At 51.5% G+C, this 19,192-nt stretch overlaps 1 protein-coding gene across 10 annotated transcripts in view; it reads right to left on the bottom strand.

Moving 5' to 3' along the window:
• EPS15L1 (epidermal growth factor receptor pathway substrate 15 like 1) overlaps positions 1-17,491 on the bottom strand; it is a 119,356-nt gene extending 101,865 nt beyond the window's left edge. For 7 of the 10 annotated variants that reach the window (XM_032268684.1, XM_032268682.1, XM_032268683.1 and 4 more), the window contains exon 1: positions 17,327-17,491. In XM_032268684.1, coding sequence (XP_032124575.1) covers positions 17,327-17,359 — 33 coding nt within the window. In that variant the 5' untranslated portion in view covers positions 17,360-17,491. The remainder of the gene's footprint in view (positions 1-17,326) is intronic. The other 3 variants (XM_032268690.1, XM_032268687.1, XM_032268686.1) reach the window with 3 other exon arrangements.
• Positions 17,492-19,192: the final 1,701 nt, after the last annotated feature.

The following is a 19,192-nucleotide window of genomic DNA, read 5'->3' as shown; positions in this document are numbered from 1 at the left end:
CCTTATCATGGTTACTATTGCATTATTCCTGAGACAGGGGAGCAGGCTGTATTTACAAAGAATGGCGGTGGGTGGGGAGGGAAGTCAGGCAAGGCTGTGAATCAGTATGTGAGTTGCAGGTGTAAAATCACAGTCCTTAGAGTCTGCCCTGCCAACTGATCTTTGCCAAGCAATAAAGTATTTCAACAAATGTCGGCTACACTATGGTACATATGGTAGCCATTTTCTCTCTCAACTCATCAGCCAAGCAGCTCCCAACATCTAAGATAGAACATTATTTCAGTTCAGGAACTGTGGTTCATGCCTGTAATCCAAACACTCTGGAGATTAAGGCAGGAGGATCCCTTAAGGTCAGGAATTTAAGAGCAGCCTGGGCAACACTGTGAGACCCTATCTCTACAAAGATTAAAAATTAGAAAATGAGCTGGGCGTGGTGATGTGCTGAGCAGCACCTGTAGTCCCAGCTACTAAGGAGGCTGAGGCAGGAAGATGGCTTGAACCCAGGAGTTTGAGGCTGCAGTGAGCCATGGTGGCACCACTGCACTCCAGCCTGGCTGACAGAGCAAGACCCTGTCTCTAAAAACTTAAAAAAAAAAAAAAAAGCCGGGCGCGGTGGCTCAAGCCTGTAATCCCAGCACTTTGGGAGGCCGAGGCGGGTGGATCACGAGGTCAAGAGATCGAGACCATCCTGGTCAACATGGTGAAACCCCGTCTCTACTAAAAATACAAAAAATTAGCTGGGCATGGTGGCGCGTGCCTGTAATCCCAGCTACTCAGTAGGCTGAGGCAGGAGAATTGCCTGAACCCAGGAGGCGGAGGTTGCGGTGAGCCGAGATCGTGCCATTGCACTCCAGCCTGGGTAACATGAGTGAAACTCCGTCTCAAAAAAAAAAAAAAAAAAAAAAAAAAACAGCATTTCACCAATTATTTTAGTCTCAGTTGCCATTTTATTAAACAACATACAATTTTGCCAGATGTGGTGGCTCACATGTGTAATCCCAGCACTTTAGAAGGCCAAGACAGGTAGATCACCTGAGGTCAGGAGTTCAAGACCAGCCTGACCTACACGGAGAAACCCCATCAATAGTAAAAATACAAAATTAGCCAGGTGTGGTGGCGCATGCCTATAATCCCAGCTCACTGGGAGGCTGAGACAGGAGAATCACTTGAACCTGGCAGGCAGAGGTTGCAATAAGCCGAGATCGCACCATTGCACTCCAGCCTGAGCAACAAGAGCAAAACTCCGTCTCAAAAGAAAAAACAAAACATACAATTTTACACACAGCAGGTAAGTACACACCTGTAAAAACCCACTTAGGTGGTTATGAATTAAAGGACATTTCCTAGTGGCTAACAGTCAACAACAACAAATTAAATCAATAAGGTCAACTGACTGTGAATGCCAACTCAGAGGCTGGCCTAAAAGAAAATGCCAACTCCGCCAGGCGCAGTGGCTCACGCCTGTAGTCCCAGCACTTTGGGAAGCCGAGGTGGGTGGATCATGAGGTAAGGAGATCAAGACCATGATGGCTAACACAGTGAAACCCCGTCTCTACTAAAAATACAAAAAAATTAGCCAGGCATGGTGGCGGGTGACTGTAGTCCCAGCTACTCAGGAGGCTGAGACAGGAGAATTGCTTGAACCCGGGAGGCGGAGGTTGCTGTGAGCAGAGATCACGCCACTGCATTCCAGCCTGGGTGACAGAGCAAGACTGTCTCAAAAAAAAAAAAAAAAAAGAAAAGAAAAGAAAAAGAAAAGCGAATGCCAACTCCATGGCCTGGTGTAAGCGAGCAAAGTAACAGCAACAATCTGCCCCCTGGTGATCGACAACCTCGCCCAGCCATTGGCAATTGTGGAGCTTGCTCCTCCACTCCAGAACCCTTGGCTCCACGGAGAAAGTCTCCAAAGCCAGCACAGGGGCGTGCTGTGGGCACAGAGCGTTCTAGTTCTTAGCAAAGAAAAGACTCAAAGGGAAGAACGTTTGCAAGAACATGCTCCTGGGTCAGTCGTGTCTGGGAACCCCCTCAACCACAAACAGTGCCATTTGTAGGCTGTGGGGGAGCTGAAGGGGCCAGTCCATTCCCATAACTACACAGTCCTGGTTAAACACTCTCGGGGTGAGGGCTTCATCAAGTTTTTTCCTGTTTCATCTTTTCCCTTTGAAGAGTCTGAAATGAGAAAGTTTTCTCTTCCACTGGCAAATATAAAATTGAAAAGCATATCCACGTCAGATTAAGAAAAGCCAGCTGGGCATGGTGGCTGACATCTGCAATCCCAGCACTCTGGGAGGCCGAGCAGCTGTTTGGCCCATCCCAGCACTTTGGGAGGCCGAGCAGGCAGATAGGGTTCCTCCATGTTGCCCAGGCCAGTTTCAAACTTTGAGCTCAGGAGTTTGAAACTGGCCTGGGCAACATGAAGAAACCCTATCTCTACAAAAAAATAGAAAAATTAGCAGGGAGTGGTGGCACACATCTGTGATCCCAACTACTCAGAAGACTTAGGCTAGAAAATCACCTGAACCCAAGAGGCAGAGGTTATAGTGAGCCAAGATCAGGCCACTGCACTGCAGCCTAGATCACAGAGTGAGACCTTGTCAAAAAAAAAAGAGAAGAGAAGAGAAGAGGAAAGAAAGGAAAGAGGAAAGAAAGGAAACCCAGTTTGCTACGGATCGGCATAATGACAGAGACACACTTGTTAATGTCACTCGCACTGGAGGGAGGCCTTTTCCTCGCCCTCTGATGAGCGGAGGTGAGGAGTTAGTGGGGGCCCAGCCCTGGTGGGGTCCTGACTGCTGTCACCGGCCAGTGGGGCCTGAGCAGGCAGCTCTGGGCCCTGTGCCTGTTTCTTCACCCGAGAGACAAAACGTTCCCGTCTGTCGACCACCCTCAAAGGCAGCTGGAGAGACAGACTGCGCTCCTGGCTGCTGTTCCAAGTGCCCAGCCTCCAATCGACAGACAGTTATCACCGGCCTACTATGTGACAGGAGCCTGGATTTCAGGGGCTGGGGACCCAGCAGGAAGCAGGACAGACAGAGCTCCTCAACCCTCCCATAGCCCACGCTGTGGCATCCATAAGACAAAACTGTGGCTTTGGAGCCTGTGGTCTGACCCAGATGCCTGTTCTCCATGGTGGCCTCACCAGTTGTTTTACCTCTCTGCTTCTCAGTTCCCTTGTCTAGAAACAAGCACAGCGACAATGACACCATCGGTGGTCGGACAACACTCCCTTACTCCTGCATCACACCTGTGCCCCAAATCTTTCCCCAGGGCCCCGAGCCACCTGCCTGGGCCCACTCACTGGTAACAGCAGTCAGGGTACCTCCAGGGCTGGGGTCCTGTTGCCACCTGTTCTGGGAGACTAGGTTACCAGAATCAGGGAAGTGGGGGTCAGGGTGCAGTGGCTCACGCCTGTAATCCCAGCACTTTGGGATGCCAAGGCGGGCAGATCACTCAAGGCCAGGAGTTTAAAATCAGCCTGGCCAACATGGTGAAACGCTGTCTCTACTAAAAATACAAAAACTTAGCCAGGCGTGGTGGTGCGCACCTGTAATCCCAGCTACTTGGGAGGCTGAGGCAGCAAAATCACTTGAGCCCAGGAGGCGGAGGTTGCAGTGAGCCAAGTGTACCACTGCACTCCAGCCTGGGTGACAGAATGAGGCTCTGACTCAAATAAAATAAAGAATCAGGGAAGTGGGGCTCTGAGTGAGCGGAGAGGGGGCCAGGAAGCTGTGAAGATGGTGCTGGGAAAGTGGGCCTGTGCAGAGGGTGAGGGCAGGATGCTGGTCCAAGCAGTGTGTGGCCAGTCTAAGAGGCTGCACCCAGCTGCTTCCTCCAGTCCTGCTGGAACAGAGGAGGGAAAAGACAAAAGGAGGTGCAGGCACCCTCTTCCTTCTGTCCTTTATTCCCAGCCCAGCGGAGGCGATTCGTCCCACTGCTGTGGGTGCCACCTGACTTCCACGAGTGTGTCACACTGTGTCCTAATTTTCTGTGTGCCTGTGTGCCCAGCTGCAGTTGAGCTGACCTGGAGGGTGGGGCTCAGTTTTATTTATCTCAGTCCCAAGACAGCACACAGTAGCTCAGCAGAGTCTAATGGTGCCCCAGCCCCAGAGCTGGTCTTTTCAACTGTACTTAAATGTGGGGCCTCACACGGCTTGGAGGGTTTACTGCAAAGTGATGGGTTTTTTTTTTTTTTTCTTTGAGATGGAGTTTCGCTCTTGTTGCCCAGGCTGGAGTACAATGGCACAATCTCAGCTCACCGCAACCTCCACCTGCCAGATTCAAGCGATTCTCCTGCCTCAGCCTCCCGAGTAGCTGGGACTACAGGCATGTGCCACCCCACCTGGCAAATTTTTTGTATTTTTAGTAGACATGGGGTTTCTCCATATCAGTCAGGCTGGTCTTGAACTCCCAACCCTCAGGTGACCCACCCACCTCAACCTCCCAAAGTGCTGGGATTACAGACATGAGCCCCCGCACCCAGCCCAGTGATGGGTTTTGACTCAGCTGACACAGCCACAGCCCACCAGGCTCTGCCCACTGGGCACTCCCGCCTCTGCTGTCCTGGCTCCCTGAAGATGGCCTCATCCTGCTGGCTGCAGACACTATGCCTGCTTCTTCCCCTGCTTCCTCTCCCTACCTAGACCCTCACCTGTCCAAAGAGCTACCCAACATACTCCTTCCACGGCCAGCCCTTTCTACTCTTCTTGAAACCACCTCAGGCCAGGTTCCTCTTGATCACTTCATCCCCATATCACAGAGACCACCTCTGAGCTAGAACCCAGCTCCAAGCACTCCCGGTGCAAGCAGCCAGACCATCCAAAGGTGTCACTCCTCAAGAACCTGCCATAGCTCCCTACCGCCTCTCATAACGTAGACCCAGCCTACTCTTTCTTCAACAGTAGTTACTGTGCACCTGAGTGCCAGCTGTAGCCTAGGGAACAAGGATGAATAAAACAGGCACAGTGGAGCTCGTCTAGGTGGCTGGACAGACGATCCATCAAATAACCCCACAAACAGAAAATTACAAATGGCTAAATGGAAAAGATGTCCATCTCTGCCAGTGGTAACAGAGAAGCTGGGCCAGTTTGTCAGGAAAGGCTTCCCTTGAGGAAGTGATGCCCCCGCGAAGATATGAAGAGGTGCAGGGATTCACCAGAGGATGAGGGGTTTGGAAAGGGCATTCTATAGAGAGGGAACAGCAGATGCAAAGGCCCCGAGGCAAGATGAAGGATCGCCTGTGCAGATGACAGAAAGAGGGGCCAAGGGGCCACAGGGCAGAGGGAATGGGAAGCATAGGCCTGGGAGACTCAGGGGCAGTGTGCTGTCAGCTGCCAGGAGCAGCGCCTGATCCAGCCCGGCTTCTACTGGTGTGCACAAGAGAAGTGACTTTATGTTAGCCTGACCTACAGCAGTCAGTGAACAGATTCTGCTAACAGGTCTACATTCCACACTGCAGGCAGTGCAGATGGAAATCCGAGACAAACGTCTGATCATCTGTAACTTCTACTTCCACCTGACAGCTTGTACTATCAAGAGCTAGGACTCCTCTAAGGGGAAAAGCCCCAAGAAGTTTTAAGAGCTAGGCCAGGTGTGGTGGCTCACGCCTGTAATCCCAGCACTTCGGGAGGCCAAGGCAGGTGAATCACAGGGTCAGGAGTTCAAGACCAGCCTGACCAATATAATGAAACCCCATCTCTACTAAAATACAAAAATTAGCTGGGAGTGGTGGCACGTACCTATAGTCTCAGCTACTCTGGAGGCTGAGGCAGGAGAACTGCTTGAAGCCAAGAGGCAGAGGTTGCAGTGAGCCATGATTGCGCCACTGCACTGCAGCCTGGCGCCTGGCGAAAGAGCAAGACTGTCTCAAAAATATCTACATAAAAATTAGCCAGGCATGGTGGCTGGTGCCTGTAGTCCCAGCTGCTCAGAAGACTGAGGCAGAAGAATCACTTGAACCCGGGAGGAGGAGGTTGTGGTGAGCTGAGATCACACCACTGCACTCCAGCCTGGGCAACAGAGTGTGACCCCGTCTCAGAAAAAGAAAAACAGAGCTAATGGTCTGCACTCCGTGCAGGAGCACACTTCAGGGCCACCACTCTGAGCAGCAGTCATGCCCAGTCCAGGGCAGACGACAGTGGGCAGGTCTTACCTCCCTGGCTCATCAGCCACTGGCCACTCTCTGAACAAGCAAAGGCCAGTCCTCCCTCCATTCCCCATGGTCCCATGGCCTAGACTAGGGGTGTCCAATCTTTTGGCTTCCCTCGGTGATACTAGAAGAATTGTCTTGGGCCACACATAAAATACACTAACACTAACACTAACACTAACAATAGCTGTCAAGCTTAAAAAACAAAATTACCAGGCCGGGTGCGGTGGCTCAAGCCTGTAATCCCAGCACTTTGGGAGGCCAAGGCGGGTGGATCACGAGGTCGAGAGATCGAGACCATCCTGGTCAACATGGTGAAACCCCGTCTCTACTAAAAATACAAAAAATTAGCTGGGCATGGTGGTGCATGCCTGTAATCCCAGCTACTCAGGAGGTTGAAGCAGGAAAATTGCCTGAACCCAGGAGGCAGAGGTTGCAGTGAGCCGAGATCGTGCCATTGCACTCCAGCCTGGGTAACATGAGTGAAACTCTGTCTCAAAAAAAAAAAAAAAACAAAATTACCAGGCTTGGCACAGTGGCTCATGCCTGGAATCCCAGCACTTTGGGAGGCCGAGGCAGGCAGATTGCCTGAGGTCAGGAGTTCGAGACAAGCCTGGCCAACACGGTGAAACCCCATCTCTACTAAAAATACAAAAAAAAAAAAAAATTAGGCGGTGCATGCCTGTAATCTCAGCTACTCGGGAGGCTGAGGCAGGCGAATTGCTTGAACCAGGGAGGTTGAGGTTGCATCGAGCTGAGATCATGCCATTGCACTCCAGCCTGGGCGACAGAGTGACACTCCGTCTCAAAAAAAAAAAAAAAAAAAAAAAAACTTTTTCACAAAATAACCTCATGATGTCTTAAGAAAGTTTATGAATTTGTGTTGGACTGCATTCAAAGCCATCCTGGGCCACAGGCAGGCAAGGATTGGACAAGCCTGGCCAGCACCAAACACGCCCTCTCCTTCATATAATTGTGTCCAACACCCAAATGGAAGCGAGTCACCAGCCCCTCCTATAGCTTGGACCACCCATGACCTGAGCCTCTGCTGTGGGCCAGGCCTAAACACTCTATTCTGGATGGGCCCAGGGGCACTGATCACCACTCTGGATCACTCTAACCACCTCTGGATCCTCCTGTAAAGACCATCGGCTGGGAGTGGTGACTCACACTTGTAATGGCTGCACTTTGGAGACCAAGGCAGAAGGATCACTTGAGGTCAGGAGTTCAAGACCAGCCTGGACAACATAGCAAGACCCTATCTCTACAAAACAATTAAAAATTAGCGAGGCCTGGTGTTGCATGCCTATAATCGGAGGCTGAGGTAGGAGGATCACTTGAGGCCAAGGGTCAAAGCTGCAATGAGCTATCATTCCGCCACCGCACTCCAGCACAGGCAACAGAGCAAGATCCTGTCTCTAAAGGAAAAAGAAAGACAATAAGCAGGCCTTTCCATGTCCCTCTCTACCTTTCAATGAAATGAGATTAATGCAATAAAAACTTGCGTAAGTGATATTCTCTCCATTCAGACTACATGATATCCAATAACCAGGTAGCATAATCAATGTTGAATGTATAAAAACAAATGAGGAGATGTCATGCTACGGTAATGCTTGGGAGTTACACACACACACACACACACACACACACACACACACACACAGAGGTTGAGCGCAGTGGCTCACGCCTGTAATCCCAGCACTTTGGGAGGCTGAGGCAGGCGGATCATGAGGTCAAGAGATCAAGACCACCCTGGCCAATATGGTGAAACCCTGTCTCTACTAAAAATACAAAAATTAGCTGGGCGTGGTGGCGCACACCTATAGTTCCAGCTACTCGGGAGGCTGAGGCAGGAGAATCGCTTGAACCCAGTAGGTGGAAGTTGCAGTGAGACGAGATCGCACCACTACACTCCAGCCTGGTGACAGAGCGAGACTCCGTCTCAAAAAAATACACACACACACACACACACACACACAAAACAAAACAAAAAACTTTCCAAGACAAGAAACTATGGTGCAATGAAGAGGCCTGGACCTGTATCAGAAAGGTCATGTCAGCCTGAGCTCGGCAGGTACAAACTTGGGCAAGGGACACGACAATCTCTGGCCTCGCTTTATCTATTTTTTTTTTTTTTTTTTTTGAGACGGTCTTACTCTGTCACCCAGGCTGGAGTACAACGGCGTGATCTTGGCCCACTGCAACCTCTGCCTCCCAGGTTCAAGCAATTCTCCTGCCTGAGCCTCCCAAGTAGCTGGGATTACAGACATGTGCCACCACATCTGGCTAATTTTTGTATTTTAGTAGAGAAGGGGTTTCACCATGTTGGCCAGGCTGGAACTCCTGACCTTGTGATCCACCTGCCTTGGCCTCTCAAAGTGCTGGGATTCAAGGCATGAGCCACAGTGTCCAGCCCACTTTACCACTTTATACACTGAAGATAATACTGGCCAGAATGACCAGGAGGATGAACTAGGCAATTTAAGATGTCTTCTTTACTCAGTCCTTCCAGCCTGGTGGTGAGCCCCTTCCTGACCTCCACAACAGATCAGAACCTACCCTGCTCTACGCTTCTCACAGCATCGGTCCCCCTCCAGATGCACTACTCATTTTTGTTTTTTTTATCCTGTATTCCTCTACTCAATCTCAGCTGCCACAATTAGACAGACGGAAAGCGCAAGGACATGTTTTTCTTGCATTTGTAGTGGTTCATTTCTTTACATCCGTGCCTTCTCCCCAGGATGTCAGCCCTGTAAGGCGGTGCTGTCTTCAGATTCACTGTTCCATCCAGTGCCCAGAAAGTGTCCGGCAAAGAGAAGATGCCGAATAAATACTCACTGAATGAATGGCGTGATCTACAAAAAGAAGGCACAAGGGCCAGGCGTGGTGGCAAACGCCTGTAAGCTCGGCATTTTGGGAGGCTGAGGTGGGCAGATCACTTGAGGTCAGGGGTTTGAGACCAGCCTGGCCAACATGGCGAAACCCTGTCTCTACTAAAAATACAAATTTAGGGCCAGGCATGGTGGCTCACGCCTGTAATCCCAGCACTTTGAGAGGCTGAGGCAGGCAGATCATGAGGTCAGGAGATTGAGACCATCCTGGCTAACACGGTGAAACCCCATCTCTACTAAAAATGCAAAAACTTAGCCAGGCGTGATGGTGAGCACCTGTAGTCCCAGCTACTCGGGAGGCTATGGCAGGAGAATTGCTTGAACACGGGAGGTGGAGGTTGTGGTGAGATAAGATCATGCCACTGCACTCCCGCCTGGGCAACAAGAGCAAAACTCCATCTCAAAAAAAAAAAAAAAAAAAAAAAGAAATACAATTTTAGCCCAGCATGGTGGCGGGAGCCTGTAATCCCAGCATTTTGGGAGGCTGAGGCAGGTGGATCACGAGGTCAGGAGTTCGAGACCACCCTGGTCAACATGGTAAAACCCCATCTCTACTAACGATACAAAAAATTAGCATGGTGGCGGGCGCCTGTAATCCCAGCTGCTCAGGAGGCTGAGGCAGGAGAATTGCTTGAACCCAGGAGGCGGAGGTTTCAGTGAGCTTAGATTGCACCACTGTACTTCAGCCTGGCGACGGGGTAAGACCCTGTCTCAACAACAACAAAAAAGCAGGTAACCTGAAGGAGCCTCAAATGATACCAAGATCAGAGAGTTGCCGTTGAGAAACAGCACTGAGTAGCTTTCCACATGGATGCACTGGGGGGTGATCACGCCCGTCTGTCCATCACAGTAATGTGGCACAGCCTGAGGTATCAGAATTGGAAAGGGGACTCTCAGCTCTCCAGTACCACCTGGCCCTAGGACAGTCACTCTGCTTCTTGGATCAGCCCACTAGGGTTAAGCTCCAGGCATGAGAAAGTTTCGTTTATTTATTTATTTATTTTTGAGACAGAGTCTCACTGTGTTGTCCAGGCTAGAGTGCAGTGATGCAATCTTGGCTCACTGCAGCCTCGACCTCCTGGGTTCAAGGGGTCCTCCCACCTCAGCCTCCCAATTAGCAGGGACTACAGGTATGTACCACCATACCCAGCTAATTTTTGTAAATATTTTTTTTGAGACAGAGTCTCACTCTGTTGCCCAGGCTGGAGTGCAGCAGCACGATCTCAGCTCACTGCAACCTCCGCCTCCTAGGTTCAGGTGAGTCTCCTGTCTCAGCCTCCCATGTAGCTGGGATTACAGGCGCGTGCTGCCTTATCCAGCTAATTTTTTTATTTTTAGTAGAGACAGGGTTTCACCATGTTGGTCAGGCTGGTCTCAAGCTCTTGACCTCATGATCCAACTGCCCTGGCCTTCAAATGCTGGATTACAGGCATGAGCCACCACATCCAGCTAATTTTTGTATTTTTAGTGGAGATGGGGTTTCACCATGTTGTCCAGCTGGTCTCTAATTCCGGGTTAAGTGAGCTAGCCACCTCAGCCTCCTAAGGCTGGGATTACAGGTGTGATCCACTGCGTCTGCTTGGGAAAGTTGTTTTAAAGTTCAGAATTGAGGTGGAGGGGTCTTGCCCAGTGAGAAGCTATTTAGTCCAAAAAAAAAAAAAAATTCAACAACAAAAGAAAAACCAGTCCAGTGCAAGTCAATAAGAGACAGTCATGGAATTGTGCATCTTTCAGGAGTGGATTTTACTCTAAAACTTCACTCTCTACTCATCAATTTAGACTGCATCGCCATTAGCATTCTAGTAAGACAGAGAGACTAGCAATTATTTCAGAGGAAGGAAAAAACAGGGGACAAGAGGACAAGTAAGTGTCCTGAGCCGCTCAGCATTCACTCCAGACATACTGGCCGGGTGCTGCTCTGGGAGGGGTGCCCAGCAGGCTGTCTGGGACAGCAGGGCTCTGCAGCAGGAGGACATGGGTGCAACCTCAGCTCCGTGCCCACTACTTCAGCAAGTTACTTTATCTCTGGGGTCTTGGTTTCGTCACTTGTAAAAGGGGGATAAAAACCTCCTAGAATGCGGACAGTGGGGAGTGGGGAGGGATAACACTGAGAGAAATGGCTGATGTAGGTGACGAGGGGATGGAGACGGCAAACCACCATGGCATGTGTGTACCTATGCAACGATCCTGCAAGATCTGCACACGTACCCTAGAACTTAATGTACAATTAAAAAAAAGAGAGAGAGAGGAGCACCTGTCATGGAGACTGGAGACTGGAGCCTCAGTCCAGCCGACCCTGTGAGCTGCTGTATGTAAGAGCTTCTACAAATCACTGAGCCCCAGGATCTGTTCCTGAGAAAGAGGATAGGAATTCCTGCCCAATTCATAGGCTTCCTTTTTTTCTTCTTGTTGTAGAGGGGTGTGAAATCAAATAAAATGATGGATTTTCAAAAAAAAAAAAAAAAAAACCTCCTAGAATGGTGGCACCTACCAAAATACAGCAACAGCCGCTGGATGAAGAACTGAAGAACGCGTGATGAGGGGGAAGGGAGGAAGACGTAACTGCGCCCAGGACAGTGTCTCCTCATCACTGAGCGCTGCACTCTCATCACTGAGCACAGTTACCGTCACTTCCTAGGTACAGGGGCCACAAAAAGAACCCACAGAAGGTACAAGCGAGAAAATTCTCATTCAAGTAGGGCTAAGGGAGGACAACACGGGGGAGGCCCCAGAGAGCGTCCTTTGGGGCAGGCAGCATGCCGCAGGAAGTCACGTTGCTGTTCTAGCAACAAGAGCAACAGGGCTAAGCCTGCTGAGGCTAGAGAGCGCCGCTGCGAGCCAGGAGTGCAGGAGAGGGACCTAACAAGGTTAGGGGGCATGGGTTCAGGGCTTACTAGGCTTATCAAAACTCACTTTTTTTTTTTTTTTTTTTTTTAAATAATTGAGATGGAGTCTCACCCTTGTTGCCCAGGCTGGAGTGCAGTGGTGCGATCTCGGCTCACCGCAACCTCCGCCTCCCAAGTTCAAGCAATTTTCCTGCCTCAGCCTCCCAAGTAGCTGGGATTACAGGCACCCACCACCACACCTGGCTAATTTTTATACTTTTAGTAGAGATGCGGTTTCGCCGTGTTGGCCAGGCTGGTCTGGAACTCCTGACCTCAGGTGATCTGCCTACCTTGGCCTCCCAAAGTGCTGGGATTATAGGCGTGAGCCACTGTGGCTGGCCTTTTTTTTTTTTTTTTTTTTTTTTGACAGTCTCGCTCTATTGCCCTGGCTGGGATGCAGTGGCACAATCTCTACTCACTGCAACCTCTGCCTCCTGGTTTCAAGCGATTCTAATGACTCAGCCTCCTGTGTAGCTGGGACTATAGGTGTATGCCACTATGCCTGGCTAATTTTTGTATTTTTAGTATAGACAGGGTGCTAAAAATACAAACGCTATGTCGGCCAGGCTGATCTCGAACTCCTGGCCTCAAGCAATCTGTTCACCTCGGCCTCCCTAAGTGCTGGGATTATAGGAGTGAGCCACAGTGCCCAGCCATAAACTGACTTCTTTTGAAGGGAGGGAAACGGAAGCTATGAAAATTTTTTGAAACAAGGGAGTATGTTTTAGCGGATGAATCTCAGCCAGATGCAATGGCTCATGCCTGTAATTCCAATACTTTGGGAGGCCGAGATAGGATTGCTTGAGGGTAGGGTTTTAAGACCTGCCTAGCTGGGCACGGTGGCTCATGCCTGTAATCCCAGCATTTTGGGAGGCCAAGGCAGGTGAATGATCTGAGGTCAGGAGTTTGATACCAGCCTAGCCAACATGGTGAAACCCTGTCTCTATTAAAAATACAAAAATTGGCTGGGCGCGGTGGCTCAAGCCTGTAATCCCAGCACTTTGGGAGGCCAAGGCGGGTAGATCACGAGGTCAAGAGATTGAGACCATCCTGGTCAACATGGTGAAACCCCGTCTCTACTAAAAACACAAAACATTAGCTGGGCATGGTGGCGCGTGCCTGTAATCCCAGCTACTCAGGAGGTTGAGGCAGAATTGCCTGAACCCAAGAGGCAGAGGTTGCGGTGAGCCGAGATCGCGCTATTGCACTCCAGCCTGGGTAACAAAAGTGAAACTCCTTCTCAAAAAAAAAAAAAAAAAAAAAAAATGCAAAAATTAGCTGGGCGTGGTGGCACGTGCCTATAATATCAGCTACTTGAGAGGCTGAGGCAGGAGAATCGCTTGAACCCGGGAGGTGGAGGTTCCAGCGAGCTGAAATCACGCCACTGCACTCCAGCCTGGGAGACAGGGCAAGACTCGGTCTCAGAAAAACAAACAAACAAACAAACAAATAAAAAGACCTGCCTAGGCAACATAGCAAGACTTCATCTCTACAAAAAAAAAATTTTTAATTAGCTGGGTATGGTTGCTGTGCTCCTGTAGTCCCAGCTACTCGGGAGGCCAAAGTGGGAGGACTGCTTGAGCCCAGGAGTTCGAGGTTGCAGCGAGCTATGATCCTACCACTGCACTCCAGCCTGGGGGGCAGAGCGAGATCCTGTCTCAAAAGACAAAAAGAAGACGACTCCCACAGTGGCGTGGGATGAAGCAGGAAGGAGTGCACAAGCAGGAAGTGGGGTGGCTCCAGCCCACCTTGGGGCATGGTAAGGAAGTGGCCTAGTCCAGAGTCCAGCAGGCTGGCAGGGGTGCAGGAGAGACACACTTTCTGAACTCTACAAGGCAGGTTTTGAGTCCTCCGCCCAGAAGCTCCAGAGGAGGGAGCACACAGAGAGAGAAGATGCAAGTGGGGAGGCTGCAATTAGGGGGCAAGAGGGAGAGACTGAAAAGAGGGAGGGTGAAGAGTGAAGGTGGGTGGGCTCGTGTTGCAGGGTTCGAGGAGGATTGGCTGCAGCCACAGGGCACCGGGGTTAAAGACGGAGGGGCCACGGGTAACCTTGGGGAGTACAAGGAAGGAGGAGATCTGGAGGCACTTCCACAGAAGGCTTTTTGGAAAGCAGAAGAGAGCTGAGCAGGGAGACAGAAAGAAACATAAATCACTGAGATGCTAACAGGGAAAAAAGTCACTCCTAAAGAGGCAGGAGTGCAGGCCAGGCAGGGTGGCTCACGACTATAATCTCAGCACTTTGGGAGGCCGAGGTGGGCGGATCACGAGGTCAGGAGTTCAAGACCAGCCTGGCCAATATGGTGAAATACTAAAAATACAAAAATTATCCGGGTGTGGTGGCATGCACCTGTAGTCCCAGCCACTCTGGAGGCTGAGGCAGGAGAATCACCTGAACCCGGGAGGCAGGGCTTGCAGTGAGCCGAGACCACAGCACTGCACTCCAGCCTGGGTGACAGAGACTCCGTCTCAAAAAAAAAAAAAAAAAAAAAAAAAAAAGAGGCAGGAGTGCAGATCTTTCAAATCTTTCAAATTGACATTGATATTCAGGGTCAGAAAGAGTATATAAGGAAGGAGATTCTGAGATGATGACACAAGTACAGGGCAGACTGAAAAGGATGCTGATGGGAAAAGCGCAGACGGGAGTGGGGGTAGAAAAGACACACCCCTCCTCCCCAAGGCTAGCCCACTGGTTATCCACTTGGCTCGCCTTCACCTGGCTGTCTGCTTGCCAAGTGTGCTCAGCCACCTAAATCCAGCCAGATCACAGCCTCCTGCTACAGGAGGCTCCTGCTTCCCTGCTACCCACAACCAGGAATTCTGGACTCATATCCTTGCTTCCCCCAGAATTATCTGTGAACCCAAGTGATCTCCTGAGCTAGACAGTAAGGGCCTGGGAGGGCCACGCCTCATATCTGGGCCAACAGTAACCCATGGTGCAGTTCCTCACTGAAGAGCAAGTGTAGAGAAGTGCTGACATTTCCAAACGAGGAAAACCAGGCTAGCCAGACATGGCGGCTCACGCCTACAATCCCAGGACTTTGGGAGGCTGAGGCAAGTGGATCACCCGAGGCTGGGAGTTTGAGACCAGCCTGACCAACATGGAGAAACCCCATCTCTACTAAAAATACAAAATTAGCTGGGCATGATGGCACATGCCTGTAATCCCTCCAGCCTGGGCAACAAGAGCGAAACTCCATCTCAAAAAAAAAAAAAAAAAAAAAAACAGGCCAAGCCTTCATTCAATAAATGTACAGGGAAAGTAACAGGAAGAGGTTTAGAAGTCAGTGACCTGGTCAGGCGCAGTGGCTCACAGCTGTAACCCCAACACTTTGGGAGGCCAAAGTGGGTGGATCACTTGAGGTCAGGAGTTCAAGACCACCCTGGTCAACATGGTGAAACCCCGATTATACTACAAAAATTAGCTGGTGGCAGGTTCCTGTAATCCCAGCTAATTAGGAGGACGAGGCAGGAGAATCACTTGAACTTGGGAGACAGAGGTTGCAATGAGCTAAAATCACACCACTGTACTCCACCCTGGGTAGCAGAGCAAGAATCCTTTTCAAAAAAGAAAAAAAAAAATTAGGAAATTTTAGAAAGATCCACGCCTCCCAAACTGCGGAGTGCTTAGTGCTTTCACATCAAATGATCTTAGGTAAATTTCCCCCCTCCCCATATACTCTAAACTGTAGCAGTTAGCTATTAATAATACTACTATCTGTAGGACAATTAACAGTTTACAGAGCACTTTCATGTCTGTAACAAGAACTTGCTAATGAATAACCACTGGGTTTTGGCACTGTTAATTTAGTGACAGTGTTGCAAATAGGCTAGCTGTGCACTTCTCTCTCCTTGGACCAGCTAACCAGTCTCATGCAACCATGCAACCGGCCTATCAGCGCTCTTTGGGTTTGGAATTCTTTTTTTTTTTTTTTTTTTTCCTTTTTTGAGACGGAGTTTCGCTCTTGTTACCCAGGCTGGAGTGCAATGGCGCGATCTCGGCTCACCGCAACCTCCGCCTCCTGGGTTCAGGCAATTCTCCTGCCTCAGCTTCCTGAGTCGCTGGGATTACAGGCACGCGCCACCATGCCCAACTAATTTTTTTTGTATTTTTAGTAGAGACGGGGTTTCACCGTGTTGACCAGGATGGTCTCGATCTCTTGACCTCGTGATCCACCCGCCTCGGCCTCCCACAGTGCTGGGATTACAGGCTTAGCCACCGCGCCCGGCCTGGGTTTGGAATTCTTACTTGCTGTGGTCTCCACTCCCAAATGTCCAAATCTGGCAGAGATTAAATGACAGTAATTAGAGGATCGCTGAGGGCCTCTCCTATGCTAGGCACTGTTCTAAGCGCTGTTTCACATGTTTAATTTTCACATAATCCCAACACATTTTTCTATCTCCATTTTCCGAAGGAAGCAACCGATGGAGAAGGGCTAAGAGGTACTACCAAAGACACAGAGAAATAGGGGCTGGAGCCAAAACGTGAACACATGACCTGACCCTGTGTCCTCACTATTAATCACTATGCTGTGCTAGATCATTCTAGCGAAGTGCTTACATGGTGCTTTGCACAACACAGGTGTTCAGCAAATAAAGGCAGCTGTGATTAGCAGGACACAGGTAGTTTCTAGTTCTCACGAGTGTCACCTCCAGGAGAGCAGCGACCTTGTCTGTCTGGATGAATGCAGCACTTCCAGCACCTGACCCAACGCACGTTTGAGGGATGGATAGAAAATGAATGAATGAAAGTCCCTCCCAAATAGCAGAGCTGCCTGCGCATGGCTGTTTTTTGCACGTCCGTGTCGCGCTACCGATACTGTCCCTTCGTAAGCCCATCAGGCGAATTTGAGGACACAGAAAGGCGCCCGGAGACGTGCGATCTGCGCCCGGTGCAGGGGTGGCGGAAGCAGCTCCCCAGGGAGGCAGGGATGAGTCTGGGATCGCGCTGCTGCTGACGGGTCCGGGCTCCGGCGAGGCTCTACCTGCACCCCGCAGGGACCCTGCGCGCCCAGGCGCCGGGACAGGTGGGAGACAAAGAGTCGCCTGGCCGCCGTGCGTACAGAAACGCTCGCTCCCCTCGCCCACCTCTCTGGGATGCTGCCCAGCGACCCCGCGGGTCCCCGGCCTGGGAGCTTCGGCAGCCGCAGGGTCCAAGCCCTGGGCGGAGACGACACGCGCCGCGCCCCTCCTCGCGTCGCCGCTGCCCGGGAGAGTCGCTTGGGCACTGGAGGCCCCGGGCCCCGGCCTGTCACCTTCAGGGCCGCCTGCCCGCCAGCCCGTTCGAGCCCTTCAGCACGAGCCGCCCCGCCGCCGCCCGGCTGAGTCTCCTCGCGCCTCAGCCTCGCCGCGGCGCCCGCCTCGCGCCCCGCACCCCAGCGCCGCCCCCAGGCCCGCCCGGCCCGTACCTGCTGGGAGAGGGGGATAAGCGGAGCCGCCATCTTCCCGCGGACTCGGGCTCCGAGCGCCGGGGGAACGGGGGCGGGGCCGGGGCCACGCGTGCGCACTGGCAAGACAGAGGGGCAGTGCGCACGCAGCCCGTCCCGAGAGAGGGCGGGGCCGTAGGCAGGGCCACACACGCGCAGTCGGGCCTGGTGGGGCTGAGGTTGGGACAGGGGCGGGGCAGGGGCGGGGCTGCGCGCACGCAGCCGGGAGGGGCGGGGCCGGGGAGCGGCAGGATCTGGGGCGTCTGCCTTGCTTTCTTGTCCCCTTCACCTGTCCCTGCTTCCAACGTTGCTCGGGCTCTCGGACCGCTGGCCGCTGGCCGAGTCTGCCATGCTGTCATCCTTCCAGGCCATGCCGAGGCGAGGCCTGGTTCTCCTTTAGGGATGCCATCCCCCTGCCAGTGCGCCTGGGGAGGCGGTCGCCCACCCCGCCGAGGATAGGGACCCTCACCCTGCCGCGCAAGGCGCCCTGTCTCTAGGATCGCAGAGAGTATGTGTGTGGGGTGGGGGAGAACCCTTACCGTGTGTGTGTGTGTGTGTGTGTGTGTGTGTGTTGGGACCCTCACCTTGCGTGTGTGTGTGTGTGTGTGTGTGTGTCGGGACCCTCACCTTGCCCTGTGGGAACCCTTACCGTGTGTGTGTGTGTGTGTGTGTGTGTGTGTGTGTGTGTGTGTGTGTGTCTCGGGACCCTCACTTTGCCGTGTGTGTGTGTGTGTGTGTGTGTGTGTGTGTGTGTGTGTGTGTGTCTCGGGACCCTCACTTTGCCCTGTTCCTAGGATCGGAGAGAGAGAGAGTTTTAGAGAGAGTTTTGTAATCTGGGTCTGCTCCTTAGAGTTTCGGCTAAGCTCAGGCGCAGGGCTTTACCTCTCTGAGCCGTTGCAGCACCTGCAGTGCCTGGCATCGTTCTTCAGCTGCTCTGTCTATCCTGGCAAGTAGTTGGATTCTCCTCTCTGGGCCCCTAGACTTCTCTTCTGAAAAGAAAGAATGGTAATACGTGATTTCTGTTGTTTACCTCTATGCCTCTCACTGCCTGACACGGAGCAGCAGGCACCCGATGCTTGCTGGAGTGTGGTTATTAGAGGAAAAACCCTACTTTAGAGGACCTTTTTTATTTTTTGTTTTATTTTTATTTATTTTGTCTCACTCTGTTGCTCAGGCTGGAGTGCAGTGGCGTGATCTCGGCTCACTTCAACCTCCAACTCCCAGATTCAAGCGATTCTCATACCTCAGCCTCCTGAGTAACTGGTATTACAGGCATGCGCCACCATGCCTGACTAATTTTTGTACTTGTATTTTATTTTTGAGGTGGACTCTTGCTCTGTCACCCAGGCTGGAGTGCAGTGGTGTGACCTCTGCACATTGCAATCTCTGCCTCCCAGGTTCAAGCAATTCTCCTCTCTCAGCCTACCTAGTAGCTGGGATTACAGGCACCCGCCCACATGCCTGGCTAATTTTTGTATTTTTAGTACAGACAAGGTTTCACCATGTTGGCCAGGCTGGTCTCAAACTCCTGACCTCAGGTAATCCACCCAACTCAGCCTCCCAAAGTGCTGGGATTACAGGTATCAGCCACCGCACCTGGCAAAATTTTTGTATTTTTAATAGAGAGGAGATTTTACCATGTTGGCCAGGCTGGTCTCGAACGCCTGACCTCAAGCAATCCACCTGCCTCAGCCCCCCCGAAGTGCTGGGATTACAGGGCATTTCAAATGCTCCAGCCTAGGCAACAGAGCAAGACCCTGTCTCAAAAATAAAATAAATAGGGCCGGGCATGGTGGCTCACGCCTGTAATCCCAGCACTTTGGGAGTCAGAGGCAGATGGATCACGAG

Source organism: Sapajus apella, unplaced genomic scaffold (genome assembly GCF_009761245.1).
Source record: "Sapajus apella isolate SASKATOON/1434 unplaced genomic scaffold, GSC_monkey_1.0 scaffold185, whole genome shotgun sequence".
NCBI classification, from domain to species: Eukaryota; Metazoa; Chordata; class Mammalia; order Primates; family Cebidae; genus Sapajus; species Sapajus apella.
The sequence above is the reverse complement of the archived record's forward strand: the minus strand, read 5'-3'. Positions and strand labels throughout refer to the sequence as shown.